Source organism: Eucyclogobius newberryi, unplaced genomic scaffold, assembly GCF_026437365.1.
Source record: "Eucyclogobius newberryi isolate DKJ021-1_F unplaced genomic scaffold, fEucNew1.0.hap1 SCAF_20, whole genome shotgun sequence".
In the NCBI taxonomy this organism is placed as follows: domain Eukaryota; kingdom Metazoa; phylum Chordata; class Actinopteri; order Gobiiformes; family Gobiidae; genus Eucyclogobius; species Eucyclogobius newberryi.
The window spans coordinates 29,740,825-29,759,394 of NW_027315835.1; the positions used below are offsets into that span (position 1 = coordinate 29,740,825).

Below are 18,570 nucleotides of genomic sequence, written 5' to 3' on the forward strand. Positions count from 1 at the left end.
ACAGTCCTCGGTCCAGATGACTGGGTTTCGCTGGCCTTTGGCGGTGAGTGCTGTAAGCGGAGTGGCAATCGTTGCGAACTGCGGCACAAACCGTCGGTACCATCCGGCCAACCCCAGAAAGGAACGCACCTCTTTCTTTGTTCGTGGCCTCGGAGATCTCAGGATAGCCTCGACCTTGTCGACCTGAGGCCTCACCTCCCCTCGACCCATCTGGTAGCCGAGGTAGCGTGTCTCCTGCCGAGCCCACTCACACTTTGTCGGATTCAGCGTAAGACCGGCTCGCTGGATCTGCTTCAGGACTTGGGAGAGATGTTGGACATGGTCCTCCCAGGTCTCGCTGAAGATGACGACATCGTCGAGATACGCCGCGCTGAATAGCTCACACCCCTGGAGAACTCGATCCATCAGCCGTTGAAACGTAGCAGGTGCTCCATGCAGCCCGAATGGCATCACAGTAAACTGAAACAGTCCAGTTGGTGTTTGAAATGCTGTGTAGGGCCGTGAGGACTTCTCGAGGGGCACTTGCCAGTATCCTTTGCAAAGGTCCAATGTGGTTATGTACTTGGCGGAACCAATCTTCTCCAACAAGTCATCAATCCTTGGCATTGGGTATGCATCAAATTCAGACACAGAGTTCAGCTTTCGAAAGTCAATACATATCCTGAGTGATCCGTCTTTCTTGAAAACAATCACTACAGGACTGCTCCATTCGGATTTGGAAGGTTCGATGACTCCCAGTCTCAGCATTTCTTGGATCTCATCTTGGAGCTTCCCAACAAGCTGCTGTGGTACACGATATGGTCGCTGTCGGATCGGGCGACCCTCCTTCAGGCGGATGACATGTTCCACCACTGTAGTTCTTCCAGGACTGGCACGGAACAGCGAAGACACTTCTTTGAAGGTCTGGAGTAGCTGTGTGGCTTGCTCAGGAGGAAGATGAACCAGCACTGGGGTAGCAGTGTTGGTCAGTCCCTCCAGTCCCATGTCCGGCTCTTCCCCGTCCTCGTCATCGTCTACTTTCCTGACCAACAGGACTTTGGTTGGAGCTTGGACTGGACGCTCTCTCCACTCCTTCAGTAGGTTGACATGGTACGTCTGCCTGGACTTCTTTTTCTCTGGATGCAGGACCTCGTAGGTGACTGGTCCCATCTTCCGGGTGACAGTGTACGGGCCCTGCCATTTTGCCAAAAGTTTATGAGTGGAGGATGGCAGAAGAAGCAGCACCTTCTGACCAGGCTGGAACTCACGACTGCGGGCTTGGCGGTCGTACCAGGTCTTCTGGGCTTTTTGAGCACCTAGCAAGTTCTTCTCTGCCTCCTCTAAGTACTTTGACAGTCTCTCTCGCATTTCAAGTACAAACTTGACAATGCTCCGGTCACTTTGTCGTGCTGGTGGGCCCTCCCATTGTTTGCGTAGAAGGTCCAAAGGCCCCTGAACATCCCAGCCATATAACAGTTCAGATGGAGAAAATCCAGTTGACGCCTGTGGGACCTCTCGATAGGCAAACAGAACAAAGGGTAGCCAACAGTCCCAGTCTTTGCCGGTATCATCCACGAACTTCTGGAGCATCCGCTTCAGTGTCTGGTTAAACCGCTCAACCAGTCCATCCGTCTGTGGGTGGTACGGGGTGGTTTTGATGGAGGAAATGCCCAGTTGCTGCTGGAAAAGGTGCATTAACCGAGATGTGAAGTTGGTGCCTTGGTCCGTGAGAATTTCATCAGGTAATCCAACTCTGGAGAACAGTTGAACAAGCGCTCGAAGGATAGCAGGCGCAGTGATGGTTCTCAGCGGAAAAGCCTCTGGAAATCTGGTGGCATAATCCGAGATGACCAGGATGTACTGATGTCCACTGCTGCTCTTCACCAGGGGCCCCACAATGTCCATCGCAATCCTTCGGAAGGGAGTGGAGATAACTGGAAGAGGCTGCAAAAAGGCACGGTCAGACTTGCGCACTGGACATGTAGCGCAATATTTGTGAATGTCAGCATACATGGACGGCCAATAAAATCTAGAACTGACGCGCAAGAATGTTTTGTGGCGACCGAGGTGACCTGACCATGGCACTGTGTGTGCTAAATGCATGACAAGGGTCCTACAGCTAAAGGGAACAACAAGACGTTTACATTCATCACTAACGATATACAACACCCCATTGTCAATAATAAACTTCTCTTGACCCAGACAACCTTTGATTTCTTTTCCCACCTTAGCAAAAAGACTTTTCAAAGTAATATCATTGCTTTGCAACAAAGAAACATTTTCAGGTACATCCCACACAAAAGAATCACAATTTTCAGGATTTAAAGACCACATTTCTTTTTCAAAGCGTCGCTGACGCCGGGATTTCCTTGGCCCTTTGGTGCCTCCCTCACACAGACTACCGTCCAAGTCTGGCAGAGGTTGGACACCGGCTTTCACTTGTGCCCGCGTAAGAACAGAACACGACACATTTCCACAGTCATTATTCCCCCCAGAGTCAACATTCCCAGACAACAGGTCCATCAGAAAAGGTAGGTCCCAACCGAGAATAGCATCCACGGGTAGGTTTTCTACTACTCCCACAGCCACCAGATAGGGCTGGTCTGCAACTGTTATGGTAACCTCCACAGTAGGATAAAGGTGGCTATCCCCGTGCACACACAAAATGTCCACTGTCTTGCCATAGTTTATGCTGCTAACTGGCACTGAGCTACGTTTGATAAGGGATGTGAAACTACCAGTGTCCAGTAAAGCAGAAACCTCTTGGCCATTAATTAGCACATTTTTACAGCGTTTAATAGTACTTTCTGTCTCATGAGTGCCCTCTGCCTCTGGTCTTGGAGGATAGCACGCTCCGCTAACTTTAGCTTTACGGACAGGGCAAACTGAGGCTTTGTGCCCAGGTTGTTGGCAGGAAAAACAAATAAACTCCTTACCAGGTCCTCGTTGGTTTGGGGCAGAATTCATGGTACCTGACACGTCTTGGTTGGTCTCACGTCTGGCAGGCCTTGGTAGAAAAAGTTGAGCTGGTGCGCGCTGGGATGCTGTGGTTAACCGGGCAGAAGATACTCCTTTCCGAGCGTTGAGATACTGCACGGCCAACTTAGCAGCGGTAAATCCATCGGCTGGCTCATGTTCCTTCACCCAGGTCCTCACTTCAAAGGGAAACACCCGCAGAAGCTGCTCCATGATGATCGCTTCACCAATTTCCTCCTTGGAGCGTTCATCCGGTCTTATCCAGCGGCGATAGAGTCCTCGGAGGCGATGATAGGTCTCCGTAGGGCTTTCATCATGCGGCAGAGTGCTGGAGCGAAACTGCTGTCGGTAAGTTTCGGGTGAAATGTTAAATTTCGCAAGCAGAGCTGCTTTCAGGTCCATGTAACAGTGGGCTCTGTCTTCATCCATAGCAGAGTAGGCCTCTAGTCCCTTTCCAGTCAATAAGGGTACAAGACGACACGCCCACTCGTCCTCTGGCCACCTCCAGGTTCTAGCTATCCGCTCAAAACGTAGCAGATAATTTTCCATGTCCTCACCACTCTGAAACTGTGGTATTTTCGGCTCATTGTACGGTCTCCATTCTGGTCTCGGCCTGTCCTCAGCTTCCGGTACATGGCGCTGCGGCTCAGCATCATCGATCTCCATGCGGCTTCCATGGAACACCGATCTCTGGCCAACAGGGGTTGGCGACTCATGATGTGCAGGCAGGTTTGGCGCTGGACGAGGTCTTCGAAGAGTCGGCTGCGAAGGGGATGCAGGTTGAGCCCCGCCCTCCACAACAGTAGGAAAAGAGGCTCTCAGTCCCCGGAGTTCGGCCAGCAAACCCTCTTCGCGGCGTTGCTGTCCCGCTAGAAAATCTCTCATCAGGGTCACCATGTCCTGACCTGGTTCAGATGATGGCTCGGGCTTCTGCTCCCACTCTTCATCCTCATCTGTCTCCCATGCTGGGTCTGGAGCTCCTGCCCCCTCTGGCTGTCGATCACCGCCTTGTGATCGCAAACCTGTGCGCTTTGGTTGGCGAGAAACTTTCTTCCGACTTGCCATATCCCACTTCTGACACCAAATGTAGCGGGGCTCTCCCTCAAAAATATGGCGAAGTCAGATTTCAAGTGCTCAGGTGGATTTATTGTGCCAAACCAAAGTGCAAAAATAGTGTAACAGTGCAAAATATATACAGTGAGCAAAAAAGGTCCAAAAATCCAAAAACATATATTTACAGAGTTCCAACTATGAGTTCAACTTTAACTCGTTCTCTCTTTTAACTCTCTCTCTCTCTTTTACTCACTCTCTCTCACACTGTTTCCTTCTCTGATGTTGGGGACAGACTCCCCCCCCAGCCAAGAGCGACTCCCTTTATTCCTCACTTGCCCCTCCCACTGAGCAAAATAACTATATAATTCAAACCCCAAATAAATTGACAATAAACTGTTGTGGCCTCTTCCTACAACATAATACATCATTAATTATATACACATGTTCAAAATAAAGCAATATAAACACATAGAATACCCGGTGTCACATGGTCAGCACCACGGCGCGAACAACGCGCATTTAAACTTCCCGGAAGTCCTGGCTCGGTTTCGACCCAACGCGACGCATCGGCGGAGCGCGGCTTCGTGACAAAACAGGAAACAAATGACGTGTGTATGCTTAGACTTAACCTAACGCGCGCAAGTGTGCACCCTTGGCGGATTAGTGACGGAGGAGTGCGGGGAAAGATGCGTGTGTAGCGTCTGATGCGAATGAATGAAACAGAGGGAAACGCGGGGAGCGGGGAATGTATGAGTGTGTGTTGGAAAGTGCGCGCGGGCATGAAGGGCCGCGCGGCTGCTCAGCAAATAAGCGGCGACACCAGTTAAAGACGGACTGGCTCCGTCACAAACACGTACGTAAAACCGCTTGCCAAATTGAAGTTTGCGAGGCCGGTGAGAGCTTCGATGTTTTATGGAGTATTTCATTGTGTAATAACTGTAACAAAATAAAGATTTCTACTTCACGGATTTCGCCTATCGCGGGTTCTTTTTGAAACGTGACCCCCGCGATAAACAAGGGTTCACTGTATTTTTAAAGCCACATGGAGTGTCTTCTATAATACTATAAGTCATCCATTATTTTCTAAGATCCAAGCATCATTTTGATGTAACTGAGCTTTGGTTGTGTCGTACTTACATTGTACCTGAGTTACTACTATTGAAATCACATATAACACATGTGTAATACATGTAAAACACATGTAAAACACATGTATAACACATGTATATAACCACACATATAACACATGCGTTATATGTGTGGTTATATACATGTATAACACATGTAAAACACATGTATAGCACATGTGTATAACCACACATAAAACACATGTATAACACATGTATAACAGATATGTTTGTCTTAGTGAAGTGGTGCTCAGAGGCAGCAGGGGGTGTGGCCTTCATCAGGTGATGGACTTTAGTGATTGGCTTTAGTTTGTAAATACTGTGCAGATCATTTTACTCGTCCGACAACAGTTGTAGCTGGTGCTGCCGGTGGTGGAGTGGTTAAAGCACAGCACACATATGCCAGGCCCCAAGTGTCGTGAGTTCAAGTCCCGACTCTGACAGTTTACTGCATGTCTGCCCCACTCTCATCCCCATTTTGCACACTGTCCTTTTTCTACAATAAAAACAAAAAACTAACAGTGGTACCTGAGTGTCCCAGCGCGCACCCTCCATGAAGAGCCCGTGTGCGAAGGCCCCGTCCCTGGGAGCTGAGCTCAGGTCCTCACGACTCTTTTTGGTTACGTCACACTGAAGACACATGCTGTCCAAGGGCCACGCGTTCCTACACACTCACACAACACACACACACACACACACAAACATTAGGGTTTGTTATATTTTTTCTTATTTTACCAACATTTACACTTGTTCGGTTCTGGTCTGGTCCTGGTCTGGTCCTGGTCTGGTCCTGGTCTGGTCCTGGTCTGGTCCTGGTCTGGTCCTGGTCTGGTCCTGGTCTGGTCCTGGTCTGGTCCTGGTCTGGTCCTAAGACCTAAGGACCTAAATGAAGACATGAGGTCTTACTTGCGTGCCGAGGCCTGCATGATGGCGGTCAGGAAGGACTGTGGGTTGAAGAATCCGGAGAGCCAGACGGCCGGGGGCAGAGTGAAGTCTGCTGCCCAGGCCTCCAGCTCCCTGACCCGGAGCTGCAGGTCAGTGAACCACAGGCTGAGCCCACATACTGAGGGGTACGCACGCCTCACCCAACTGTCCGGCACCTCGTCCAGGAAGATGGACGACTGCAGGCTCTCCATCTCACCGCTCATGGTCAGCTCGCCCTGAAAACCAAAGCAAAGGTTGGACTCTACGTGCTTTTACAAAAGAATGGAACTCGCAGGATCCAAAAAAACGAAATGATGGCACCTTTGGTCCCTCAGGAGGCCTACGGAACCTTTCAGCTTGTTTCCATAGATATGTTACAGATCTACAGTGAATCTATATAGCAACAGTGTTTTTATTTTTTTAAATACTTGAAAAATGGTGAGCAGGGCCCCCTTCCCACGGATCTAACCAGTAAGTTGGCCTGGTGGCTTCATCTGCTCATCTCCATGAGGATAGATACGTTAAAAGACTGGGGAACACTCCAATGATGTTCTTCTGAGGACTGATGTAGGATCTGTCCTACCTTGACATTCCTTCCTCCTCCACAGTTTGGTGTAGGACTACAGTCCGACTTCTGCAGATCTACGTCCCAGGTATAAAGCAGCGTTCAGACCGCGGCGTCCAATTCCCGCCTGACGCAGGAGTTGGACGCCTGTACATTTGAAGGCAGACGCCCCGGATGCGCGTCCAAAAAAAAAACTCACCAGCAGACGTGCGTCCGAGGCATCTGCACGCGCACAGTGGAGTTGAGGCGTCTGCACGCGCTCAGTGGAGTCGAGGCGTCTGCACGCGCTCAGTGGAGTCGAGGCGTCTGCACGTGCTCAGTGGAGTCGAGGCGTCTGCACGCGCTCAGTGGAGTCGAGGCGTCTGCACGCGCTCAGTGGAGTCGAGGCGTCTGCACGTGCTCAGTGGAGTCGAGGCGTCTGCACGCGCTCAGTGGAGTCGAGGCGTTTGCACGTGCTCAGTGGAGTCGAGGCGTCTGCACATGCTCAGTGGAGTCGAGGCGTCTGCACGTGCTCAGTGGAGGAGTTGTTGTGTTTGTGCGATGGAAGAATAGGTGGAGAAAGTGTCTTCTTTTAGTGCATTAACTTAAAGTCCGAGCGGAGGCGATGGGCCCCGCGGCCCGTGTGGGACCAGATCCTTCAGAGCTGAGCAGAGTCAATAGCATTATTCGCTCCAAGAGCTGCGTCTTTGTGATAAAATGTGAATATATGATTATATTTCTGTGATGTATTTTATCTGCATGATAGTGATATTTTATCTGCATCATTAGTCTCAGAGAAAAATGGGTGTGTGACAGCATTTGTTTGTGAAGGTGTCGCAAAGAATGTTGCCCTAGGAGGGGGTGCAACAGCCCAGAGGGGTTTGGGTAAACATTACCCAGGCTATATCTCTACGGAAAATACCAACAGTGTAAAAAACAAGTGCCTTGATGTGAAGCTGACCAATGAGAAATGTGACTCGCCTATTCCAGAATATCTAATAAAACCAACCAGCATGAGAAAAAACGTGTGAGACGCAGGAGGATCACGCAGGCTGCATACAACAGCCTGCGTGCTCAGTCCCGGCGTTTTCTCCCAAGCTTGCCATACAAATGTCTGATATTTCTCATCTCATCTGCCTGAAGAGTGGGTCCAGCTCGACTCAGTCGGTCCCTCATCTGCCTGAAGAGTGGGTCCAGCTCGACTCAGACGGTCCCTCATCTGCCTGAAGAGTGGGTCCAGCTCGACTCAGACGGTCCCTCATCTGCCTGAAGAGTGGGTCCAGTTCGCCTCAGATGGTCCCTCATCTGCCTGAAGAGTGGGTGCAGCTCCAGTTTCCCTCGTGTCCGTCTGTGAGAGTCGGATCTCTCCTTCACTGGAACTCCTCCAGGTTTCTACGCTTTTTTCCCAAAGAGGTTTTTTTTGTAGTTTTTCCTGGCCGAGAAGGAGAGTCTAAGGACAGAGGACCCTGGGACATCGTCCCTGGCCACCACAGACATTGTCTGACTTAATCGCCACCACAGACATTGTTGATTCATTTCTCCCTGTGGCCCTCAGAGGCAACTGTTGTTGTGATTTTGGGCCTTACAAAAATAAATTGATTTGATTTGATTTCTGTGTCGTTTCATATTCTAAGTTGAATTGTGTTCTCGATGTGTTAAGGAATAGCATCGGCGTATTGTCTGATTCCATGACAGTCTTAAGGATTTTTATTTTATTGTTGCAGGGTTTGTTTCGGGTCATTGGAGCGTCATCTCTGATTGGGAAAGTTGAGCTTTTTTCAACTTTTCCACATTGGACGCTTTGGACACTTTGGACGCTCTGGACAGCGTCCAAAGTATCCGACGCTCAAACGCCCCGAACACGATGCGTTTGACGCTCAAAACACAGGATTCGCGAAGACGCCCGAGACGCACGTCAACATGGACTTCGAATGTAAACGTGAGGCTTTGGACGCAATGGTGTGAAATGCCCTTAAGAGTTGGAACGCCCTCGTCTTCATGTGCGGTCTGGTGTGCACAATTCTTGGATTAGGGAGACTTTTAGAACTGATGGTTCTGAACGAGTCAGACTGTAGAGGGCGCTGTCATGCTTCTGCTCCGAGGTGTGATCAAAAGAAATGTGTTCATGCAAAACAAAAGTACAAATACTCTGGTACATCTCCATGGAGACAAGCAGGTGTCGGACCCTCCCCCGGGAAATGACATAGTGCATCTTTAATTCTATAAGAATACAAATGAAAGTGTCCGTCCTCTTCTACAATATGTCCAATAGCTGTTGTATGGAGCAGAATAAGACAAATCCACTTCCTCTCAGAACAGCTCTGTCGGCTCTTATCTCTGAGGCGGCAGTTCTCTCTCTAATATTCCCTTTTTAATGACGCCACAGACTTGGACCGGCCTGAAGCGTCGGCCTGTGAGGAGCAGATAGCTGAGCTTCTGTGGCTCCTCAATGCTCTGACGCACCGGCAGCAGTGGAAGGGACTTCTACTTCAGATAAGTCCATAGTATTTTCCATAGTAGTTTGTATTTTTGATCAAAAAGTTCATATATTATTGAATAAATGACTATTTTGTGTTAAAACTGAAATTGGATTGTCTAAAAAAGTATTTCTTGTGTGTATCGACCCCAGGCCCTCGTAATCAAGTTTTACATTTCCTCCACTGAACTCCTCCTGACAGACTCAAAGGTCTCGACAAGAAAACACAAGGATTTCTGCCAAATCAATGAGCAAAACACAAAACCAATTTAAGGTCAGTGAAGTTTCCCCCGGATCACCAATGAGACCCAATGAGCTCGCAGGACTGATTGCACGGTTCTGTCACGGTTTGGCTCAATGCCTCACCAGGGTTGTTGTGGCTACAAGCTAAAGATCAGCACAAATGTTAGCCCCAACATATATGTATGTATATATACATATATATATATATATATATATATATATATAGGATATGTAGCTGTCCTCCCCTTGTTGCCATGGTGACAGGAATGCAGGCTAAGTGTTATCAGCTCTGTGTGGAGTTTTACGGCCCTCAGAAGAAAGAGGACGTGATAGAGACAACAGAGACGCTCTGAACTTTAAAAATAACTTTTCATCAAATGACTCCTTTTGGATTACAGAGAGTAACGATCTCTCCAAGACAAACGCTAAAACGCTGAAAGACTCTCCGGTTTTAGTGGTTTTAACAGACAATCATCAGATTGCAAAAATGTGTCCACCAGATGACTTTACATGTACATATTGTGTTATTGTGTTTATATGTCATTTTAACTGTTTCATAGCTTGTTTTGTGGACAATTTGACCTTTCTGTGTAACTCTTGTGGCCTAAAGCCAGATCTCGTCTCCTTATCAGCTCTGACCCCAGCGTACATGCTGATTGGCTGAAGCCACGGCGCCAAAACCCCCGCGGGGAAAGACAAAAGGAAAGAGCAGGGAGTTACAGACCAGTACCATCCGAGCTCCAGAGCGAGTTCCATCCGAGTTTCTTTCGAAGCTCGACCCTCCATCCAGGGTCCCACCAGCAAGGTCCATGAGGCCTTGGGAGCAGGCCTCGGGCCTAGTTACCGTGAGCGATGCTACGCTACGCGACAAAGACTTTTCCAAGAGAAGCTAATGTTCCCTCCCGGAACTAAGAAACCTGTGCCGTTTTTAAAAACGTGATTGATGCTGCATCATGCGAAATCAAGCAAGGACCTTTTGTAACTCTTCAAGTCCACAGCCTTTAGACCAGCCACATCTGTGGAGCAGCACGACGCCTCAGAGCCAAGGAGAACGCCTCAGAGCCAAGGAGAACGCCTCAGAGCCAAGGAGAACGCCTCAGAGCCAAGGAGAACGCAGATCGCAGAACCGATCCTGTCCTTCTTTGGCCAGACAACGTCAGAGCCGACCTCCAGAGCAGGCCCTTGGACCCCACGCAGGCCCCTCTCCTCAGGAGACAAGGCCGTCTCCTCAGGATCACAGCTTCTGGTTCCGTTCGTATGAATGACCTTCACAAGCTGAATTTCATCTTGGACTTAACTCTAACACACACCTAGATAGATCTAGAACCATCATGTCTAGTGTATTCCATCTGTGATCGACTCATTTGCATATTCCTGCTTCATATTCATCTGTTTAATTCTTTGGTCATTAAATCTTCATAACCCACATTTGGTAAAGTGTTCTTTCATTTCCAGAAAAGGGGTCAATGTCACGGTTACGATCTCAAACCTTTAGACCAACGAGCAAATTAATTTCTAATTAATTAATTAATCTAGATCTCTGATTATAGAGTTGTTGAATTGCCCATTATGCGGCTGGTGCCCCATTCTACTCTTAAAATATAATTCAAACTTACCCACACTTATGCAGCGTGTCATGTTTGAATTCTTGAACAATTCTTTAATGAATATCAAACCTGAATACCCCGCCCCCTTCACAAGTGGGTGGACATTCATAACCTTACAGTACTTGTACTTGTATGTTACCCTACATATATATATGTATATATATATGTATATATACATATATATATATATATATATATATATATACATACATATATGTATGTGTATATATATATTTAAATCTTTTGACACACACAGATATATATATATATCTGTGTGTGTCAAAATTTATAAATGTAAGAAAACCAAGTTTAAAAAAGAAATGATCAACTGTATTTTTACAACTGTAAAAAAGAGTAAAAGACCAGCAGCTTCAGATGTGGGTAGAACATGTGTAAATACTATAATGTAATATAATGTATTATAATGTATAATTGTAAAAAATATATGGCAATCTAATGTTTGCAACACAAATGATCCAAATGGCTTTAGTACAGTACAAATGATGGTCAATTCAAGAGTGAAGACGCACCTAAAAGTATCATCTAAGTATGATAAGTTTGATTTAGTTGAATCCAAGTAAAGCTATAGTGTAAATATATTGTATTGATTGAGGATTTTGAGCTGAGAAATGTGTCTGAATGATTGAGAAGGACTTGAAGCGTAACAAGCTGGACTGCATATATAAGCATAAAGAGCGTTGTATGGGATGAGAGTTTGCTGTGATAAGGCTGCCGCTGTCAGGAGGAGTAATGTTCCTGACTCAGAGTGTCCTTCACAGGCTGCCGTAGCCACATGGAGCAGCCACAACTGTTTTTTATGAGGCCCATAACTGGACACATTTATCACAGCCAGAGCTGCTACAGCAAAGCATGGGAATAATGCTTTCTGGGCTGCAGAGGATGTTTTTGCTGCAGTACCAATGGACTGGCCACTAGGGCCACTAGGGCCAACTGGTGACAGGGTTAAGCTTGCGATGCCCTATCCAGGTATTTACATAGATCCAAAATGTCTCTTTACACACAGCTTTACTCTGAACCCTGATGTGACCAAGAGTAACATCCTGTGACAGGTGGCAGGGTGCCATTAGGCGCCTCGTGTACACTGGTCCCTCTGAGCGGCTCTGAGCACAGTTACACTGCTCCAAAGGTCTCTGCGCACACAAAAGAAAAATCCAACCTGAACTGAAAATAAACTAAACACATAAAAATGTATGTGATTCAGTGAGTGACAGACAAGTGTGAACTGGCATAGGGGGATTTTCCCGGTGAGCTGATGGGTAAATGGGCCGATGTGGGCCGACCTATAGAAGAGGCGAGCAGCGCCACCGGCCCCCGTCGGCCCCTGTCTTAGCTTAGTTGTGACTAGAGACCTGTGGCAGACGGGACTTCCCGCAGGTCTCCCTCATGTGAAGAGCGGGCGCTGCAGAGTAGTGATGCAGGGCAGTATTCACGGCGTGTGAGTGTAACAGAGGACAGAGCAGGTGGAGATGAGAGGAGGAGAGCTCTGCATCAGGTGGATGTATTATCACAGGACACTTGTACTTTATGAATGCAGCCGTCATGCGAGAGGCGTGGCCGCCATGCGAGAGGCGTGGCCGCCATGCGAGAGGCGTGGCCGCCATGCGAGAGGCGTGGCCGCCATGCGAGAGGCGTGGCCGCCATCCGAGAGGCGTGGCCGCCATGCGAGAGGCGTGGCCGCCATGCGAGAGGCGTGGCCGCCATGCGAGAGGCGTGGCCGCCATCCGAGAGGCGTGGCCGCCATGCGAGAGGCGTGGCCGCCATGCGAGAGGCGTGGCCGCCATGCGAGAGGCGTGGCCGCCATGCGAGAGGCGTGGCCGCCATGCGAGAGGCGTGGCCGCCATGCGAGAGGCGTGGCCGCCATGCGAGAGGCGTGGCCGCCATGCGAGAGGCACGCCGCCATGGGAGAGGCGTGGCCGCCATGCGAGAGGCGTGGCCGCCATGCGAGAGGCGTGGCCGCCATGCGAGAGGCGTGGCCGCCATGCGAGAGGCGTGGCCGCCATGGGAGAGGCGTGGCCGCCATGCGAGAGGCGTGGCCGCCATGCGAGAGGCGTGGCCGCCATGCGAGAGGCGTGGCCGCCATGCGAGAGGCGTGGCCGCCATGCGAGAGGCGTGGCCGCGGCGCAATCTGAATGAGCTTTTTGGTGCCATCGACTGTATTTCTCCCTCTGAACAGTTTCAGTGGGATTAGTCCAGTTGATTTATTTATTTAAAGACCCATGAAGGTCTCTAACTCATGGCCCATTTACGGACTGTCTCATTGCAGTAATATGATCTGCAACGGCCCGGACCGGGCCATAGCCCTTAAATACTCAGCAATACTCCGACGCAATAATGTCATATTCATGTGCATAGAACTGCTGTAAATAAGAGTGTTTACTTTACCACTAATATTAGCATTATTTTGCACTGTCTTACCTTATTTTTATATTTTTATTTCTATTTTATGTATTTCAATTTTTCAAAAAAAAATAAAAAATTCTATAATATGAGAGGTTCTGTACATAGGAGTTTTGTTTATAAGAGTTTTTTCTGTTCCTTTCTTCTTTTTCTACTCGTGATGCAGCACCAACATTTCCTCATGTGAACAAATAAAGGCTCATCTCATCTCATCTTATCTTAAATACTGTACTCTGCATTAGTACGTTTGAAGCAGTGGTTCTCAAACAGTGGGTGAGGGTCCACAAACGGGCCACAGAGAGTAGACTATAGGCCCACAAACGGGCCACAGAGAGTAGATTATAGGCCCACAAACGGGCCACAGAGAGTAGACTATAGGCCCACAAACGGGCCACAGAGAGTAGACTATAGGCCCACAAACGGGCCACAGAGAGTAGACTATAGGCCCACAAACGGGCCACAGAGAGTAGACTATAGGCCCACAAACGGGCCACAGAGAGTAGACTATAGGCCCACAAACGGGCCACAGAGAGTAGACTATAGGCGCTGCAGAGTAGTGATGCAGGGCAGTATTCACGGCGTGTGAGTGTAACAGAGGACAGAGCAGGTGGAGATGAGAGGAGGAGAGCTCTGCATCAGGTGGATGTATTATCACAGGACACTTGTACTTTATGAATGCAGCCGTCATGCGAGAGGCGTGGCCGCCATGCGAGAGGCGTGGCCGCCATGCGAGAGGCGTGGCCGCCATGCGAGAGGCGTGGCCGCCATGCGAGAGGCACGCCGCCATGGGAGAGGCGTGGCCGCCATGCGAGAGGCGTGGCCGCCATGCGAGAGGCGTGGCCGCCATTCGAGAGGCGTGGCCGCCATTCGAGAGGCGTGGCCGCCATGCGAGAGGCGTGGCCGCCATGCGAGAGGCACGCCGCCATGGGAGAGGCGTGGCCGCCATGCGAGAGGCGTGGCCGCCATGCGAGAGGCACGCCCGCCATGGGAGAGGCGCGGCCGCCATGGGAGAGGCGTGGCCGCCATGGGAGAGGCGTGGCCGCCATGGGAGAGGCGTGGCCGCCATGCGAGAGGCGTGGCCGCCATGCGAGAGGCGTGGCCGCCATGCGAGAGGCGTGGCCGCCATGCGAGAGGCGTGGCCGCCATGCGAGAGGCGTGGCCGCCATCCGAGAGGCGTGGCCGCCATGCGAGAAGCGTGGCCCCCATGCGAAAGGCGTGGCCGCCATGCGAGAGGCGTGGCCGCCATGCGAGAGGCGTTGCCGCCATGCGAGAGGCACGCCGCCATGGGAGAGGCGTGGCCGCCATGCGAGAGGCGTGGCCGCCATGCGAGAGGCGTGGCCGCCATGCGAGAGGCGTGGCCGCCATGGGAGAGGCGTGGCCGCCATGCGAGAGGCGTGGCCGCCATGCGAGAGGCGTGGCCGCCATGCGAGAGGCGTGGCCGCCATGCGAGAGGCGTGGCCGCCATGCGAGAGGCGTGGCCGCCATGCGAGAGGCGTGGCCGCCATGCGAGAGGCGTGGCCGCCATGCGAGAGGCGTGGCCGCCATGCGAGAGGCGTGGCCGCGGCGCAATCTGAATGAGCTTTTTGGTGCCATCGACTGTATTTCTCCCTCTGAACAGTTTCAGTGGGATTAGTCCAGTTGATTTATTTATTTAAAGACCCATGAAGGTCTCTAACTCATGGCCCATTTACGGACTGTCTCATTGCAGTAATATGATCTGCAACGGCCCGGACCGGGCCATAGCCCTTAAATACTCAGCAATACTCCGACGCAATAATGTCATATTCATGTGCATAGAACTGCCGTAAATAAGAGTGTTTACTTTACCACTAATATTAGCATTATTTTGCACTGTCTTACCTTATTTTTATATTTTTATTTCTATTTTATGTATTTCAATTTTTCAAAAAAAAATAAAAAATTCTATAATATGAGAGGTTCTGTACATAGGAGTTTTGTTTATAAGAGTTTTTTCTGTTCCTTTCTTCTTTTTCTACTCGTGATGCAGCACCAACATTTCCTCATGTGAACAAATAAAGGCTCATCTCATCTCATCTTATCTTAAATACTGTACTCTGCATTAGTACGTTTGAAGCAGTGGTTCTCAAACAGTGGGTGAGGGTCCACAAACGGGCCACAGAGAGTAGACTATAGGCCCACAAACGGGCCACAGAGAGTAGATTATAGGCCCACAAACGGGCCACAGAGAGTAGACCATAGGCCCACAAACGGGCCACAGAGAGTAGACTATAGGCCCACAAACGGGCCACAGAGAGTAGACTATAGAATTCCATTATAAACAACTGGAAGGTTGAATCTTAACATCCCCTGTTCCTATTTAATTCTATATTTAATTCAATCTTTATTAAAAAAGAAAGGCCATCATTAAATAATAATATAATAAATATCTGAGTTCCCGATCCTGATTGGCAGATTGAGAATGACTCTTGGATGAGAGTGGAAACGTATCGTCAAGTCCAGATGAAACAACTGAATCTTTTTCTACAATTTAACAGAAATTATTGCTGCAATTTGATTTGACAGTGTCACGTCTGGTGTTGCTCAGTGTTTGCTCCGACACGTGAAGAATTAGAGGGAGCGTTGCTCGTGTACGACTTCTGCTCTACAAATAAACGTGCCTTGTGTTAACGCAGTCATTTTGAACAGTCACTAACGCTGCAGAGAAGACACGTGCAGACACACCTGAACATGCGCAGGACTTGGAGCTTTAGTCCCGTGTCTTTAGTTTGTGGCCAGGCCTCGCTCAGACTGCACAGTGTTGGAGCGGTGTTCCTGCTGAGGGCAGCTAACATGAAGAGCGGGCCCCTGCTGCGCCGTCGCAATCACAGGCTTTGGAAGCTGCACTTGCCAGACCACAAGTTTCCGTGGTAACTAACCTTTAATAGAGTAAAAATACCTCCAGAGCGCTGTTGCCTCGGGTGAAAACACACTCCCAAGAGAAATAATCCAGAGCTCCAGATGATGGGAATAATGCGTCCGTTTAATTGGCGTAATCGCATGATGCATTGGTGAAGGTCAGAGATGGCGCCCCAGCCTGCCCCAGGACAGCTTTACTACCGTACCAAGTCAATTGATTCATTCCAACTAATGATTATTGAGATAATTGTCAGTTAATTTAGTAATTGAATAATCATTATCTGACCAATCCAGACTCCGAACAGGCCACATGCTCAGGGAAGAGGTTTGATGGTTCAGAGCAGGACTGGCCTCTGCACATCCTGACCTCCCATCAGGAAATCCTCAAGCAGCGTCAAATGTATTAAAAACACTTCCAGGCATTTTTCATACTAAACTAATAATCAATTAATCAAAGGACTAAATGTTTCGCAAAATAATGGTGAGTTGCAGTCCTAATGGTTGGAATAAGGGCAATGCAGAGCCGTGAGGGCCAAATCCGGCCCACAGAGCTGGCCCCCGTCCCATTATCCCATCATAAAAATGTTGTTTTTCCGCATCCACAGCATTTTGAACTGCTCCGGCCGCTTGGCCACATTTCACGATGGGCCAGAGAGAGTTGAGCTGAAACACTGCTCTGTCACAGCGTGTAACGCTCAATAACAGCTTCACTGAGGATTTGGTGTAAATGTAACACGCACAAACGCTCCGTGATTAATGGAGTCGTTAACACAGAAACTTTACGTGCAGTGGCACCGGAGGACATAAGTTTCATCTTCTACACGGGCTTCAGCTGTGACTGTGAGTGTCGGGACAGAGCTGTGAGTGTCGGGACAGAGCTGTGAGTGTCGGGACAGAGCTGTGAGTGTCGGGACAGAGCTGTGAGTGTCGGGACAGAGCTGTGAGTGTCGGGACAGAGCTGTGAGTGTCGGGACAGAGCTGTGAGTGTCGGGACAGAGCTGTGAGTGTCGGGACAGAGCTGTGAGTGTGAGTGTCGGGACAGAGCTGTGAGTGTCGGGACAGAGCTGTGAGTGTCGGGACAGAGCTGTGAGTGTCGGGGCAGAGCTGTGAGTGTCAGGACAGAGCTGTGAGTGTCGGGACAGAGCTGTGAGTGTCGGGACAGAGCTGTGAGTGTCAGGACAGAGCTGTGAGTGTCAGGACAGAGCTGTGAGTGTCAGGACAGAGCTGTGAGTGTCAGGACAGAGCTGTGAGTGTCGGGACAGAGCTGTGAGTGTCGGGACAGAGCTGTGAGTGTCGGGACAGAGCTGTGAGTGTCAGGACAGAGCTGTGAGTGTCAGGACAGAGCTGTGAGTGTCAGGACAGAGCTGTGAGTGTCAGGACAGAGCTGTGAGTGTCGGGACAGAGCTGTGAGTGTCGGGACAGAGCTGTGAGTGTGAGTGTCGGGACAGAGCTGTGAGTGTCGGGACAGAGCTGTGAGTGTCGGGACAGAGCTGTGAGTGTCGGGACAGAGCTGTGAGTGTCGGGACAGAGCTGTGAGTGTCAGGACAGAGCTGTGAGTGTCGGGACAGAGCTGTGAGTGTCAGGACAGAGCTGTGAGTGTCAGGACAGAGCTGTGAGTGTCGGGACAGAGCTGTGAGTGTCGGGACAGAGCTGTGAGTGTCAGGACAGAGCTGTGAGTGTCGGGACAGAGCTGTGAGTATGAGTGTCGGGACAGAGCTGTGAGTGTCGGGACAGAGCTGTGAGTGTCGGGACAGAGCTGTGAGTGTGAGTGTCGGGACAGAGCTGTGAGTGTCGGGACAGAGCTGTGAGTGTCGGGACAGAGCTGTGAGTGTCAGGACAGAGCTGTGAGTGTCAGGACAGAGCTGTGAGTGTCGGGACAGAGCTGTGAGTGTCAGGACAGAGCTGTGAGTGTCAGGACAGAGCTGTGAGTGTCGGGACAGAGCTGTGAGTGTCAGGACAGAGCTGTGAGTGTCAGGACAGAGCTGTGAGTGTCGGGACAGAGCTGTGAGTGTCGGGACAGAGCTGTGAGTGTCGGGACAGAGCTGTGAGTGTCAGGACAGAGCTGTGAGTGTCAGGACAGAGCTGTGAGTGTCAGGACAGAGCTGTGAGTGTCGGGACAGAGCTGTGAGTGTCGGGACAGAGCTGTGAGTGTGAGTGTCGGGACAGAGCTGTGAGTGTCGGGACAGAGCTGTGAGTGTCGGGACAGAGCTGTGAGTGTCGGGACAGAGCTGTGAGTGTCAGGACAGAGCTGTGAGTGTCGGGACAGAGCTGTGAGTGTCAGGACAGAGCTGTGAGTGTCAGGACAGAGCTGTGAGTGTCGGGACAGAGCTGTGAGTGTCGGGACAG

At 50.0% G+C, this 18,570-nt stretch overlaps 1 protein-coding gene across 1 annotated transcript in view; it reads right to left on the reverse strand.

The window, feature by feature from the left end:
- The window catches only part of dnah9 (dynein, axonemal, heavy chain 9), a 649,263-nt gene that overhangs the window by 10,753 nt on the left and 619,940 nt on the right, over positions 1–18,570 (reverse strand). Inside the window, exons 76-77 of the mRNA XM_072455799.1 lie at positions 6,042–6,295; positions 5,664–5,799 (exon numbers count right to left, since the gene is read on the reverse strand). Coding sequence (XP_072311900.1) covers positions 5,664–5,799; positions 6,042–6,295 — 390 coding nt within the window. The remainder of the gene's footprint in view (positions 1–5,663; positions 5,800–6,041; positions 6,296–18,570) is intronic.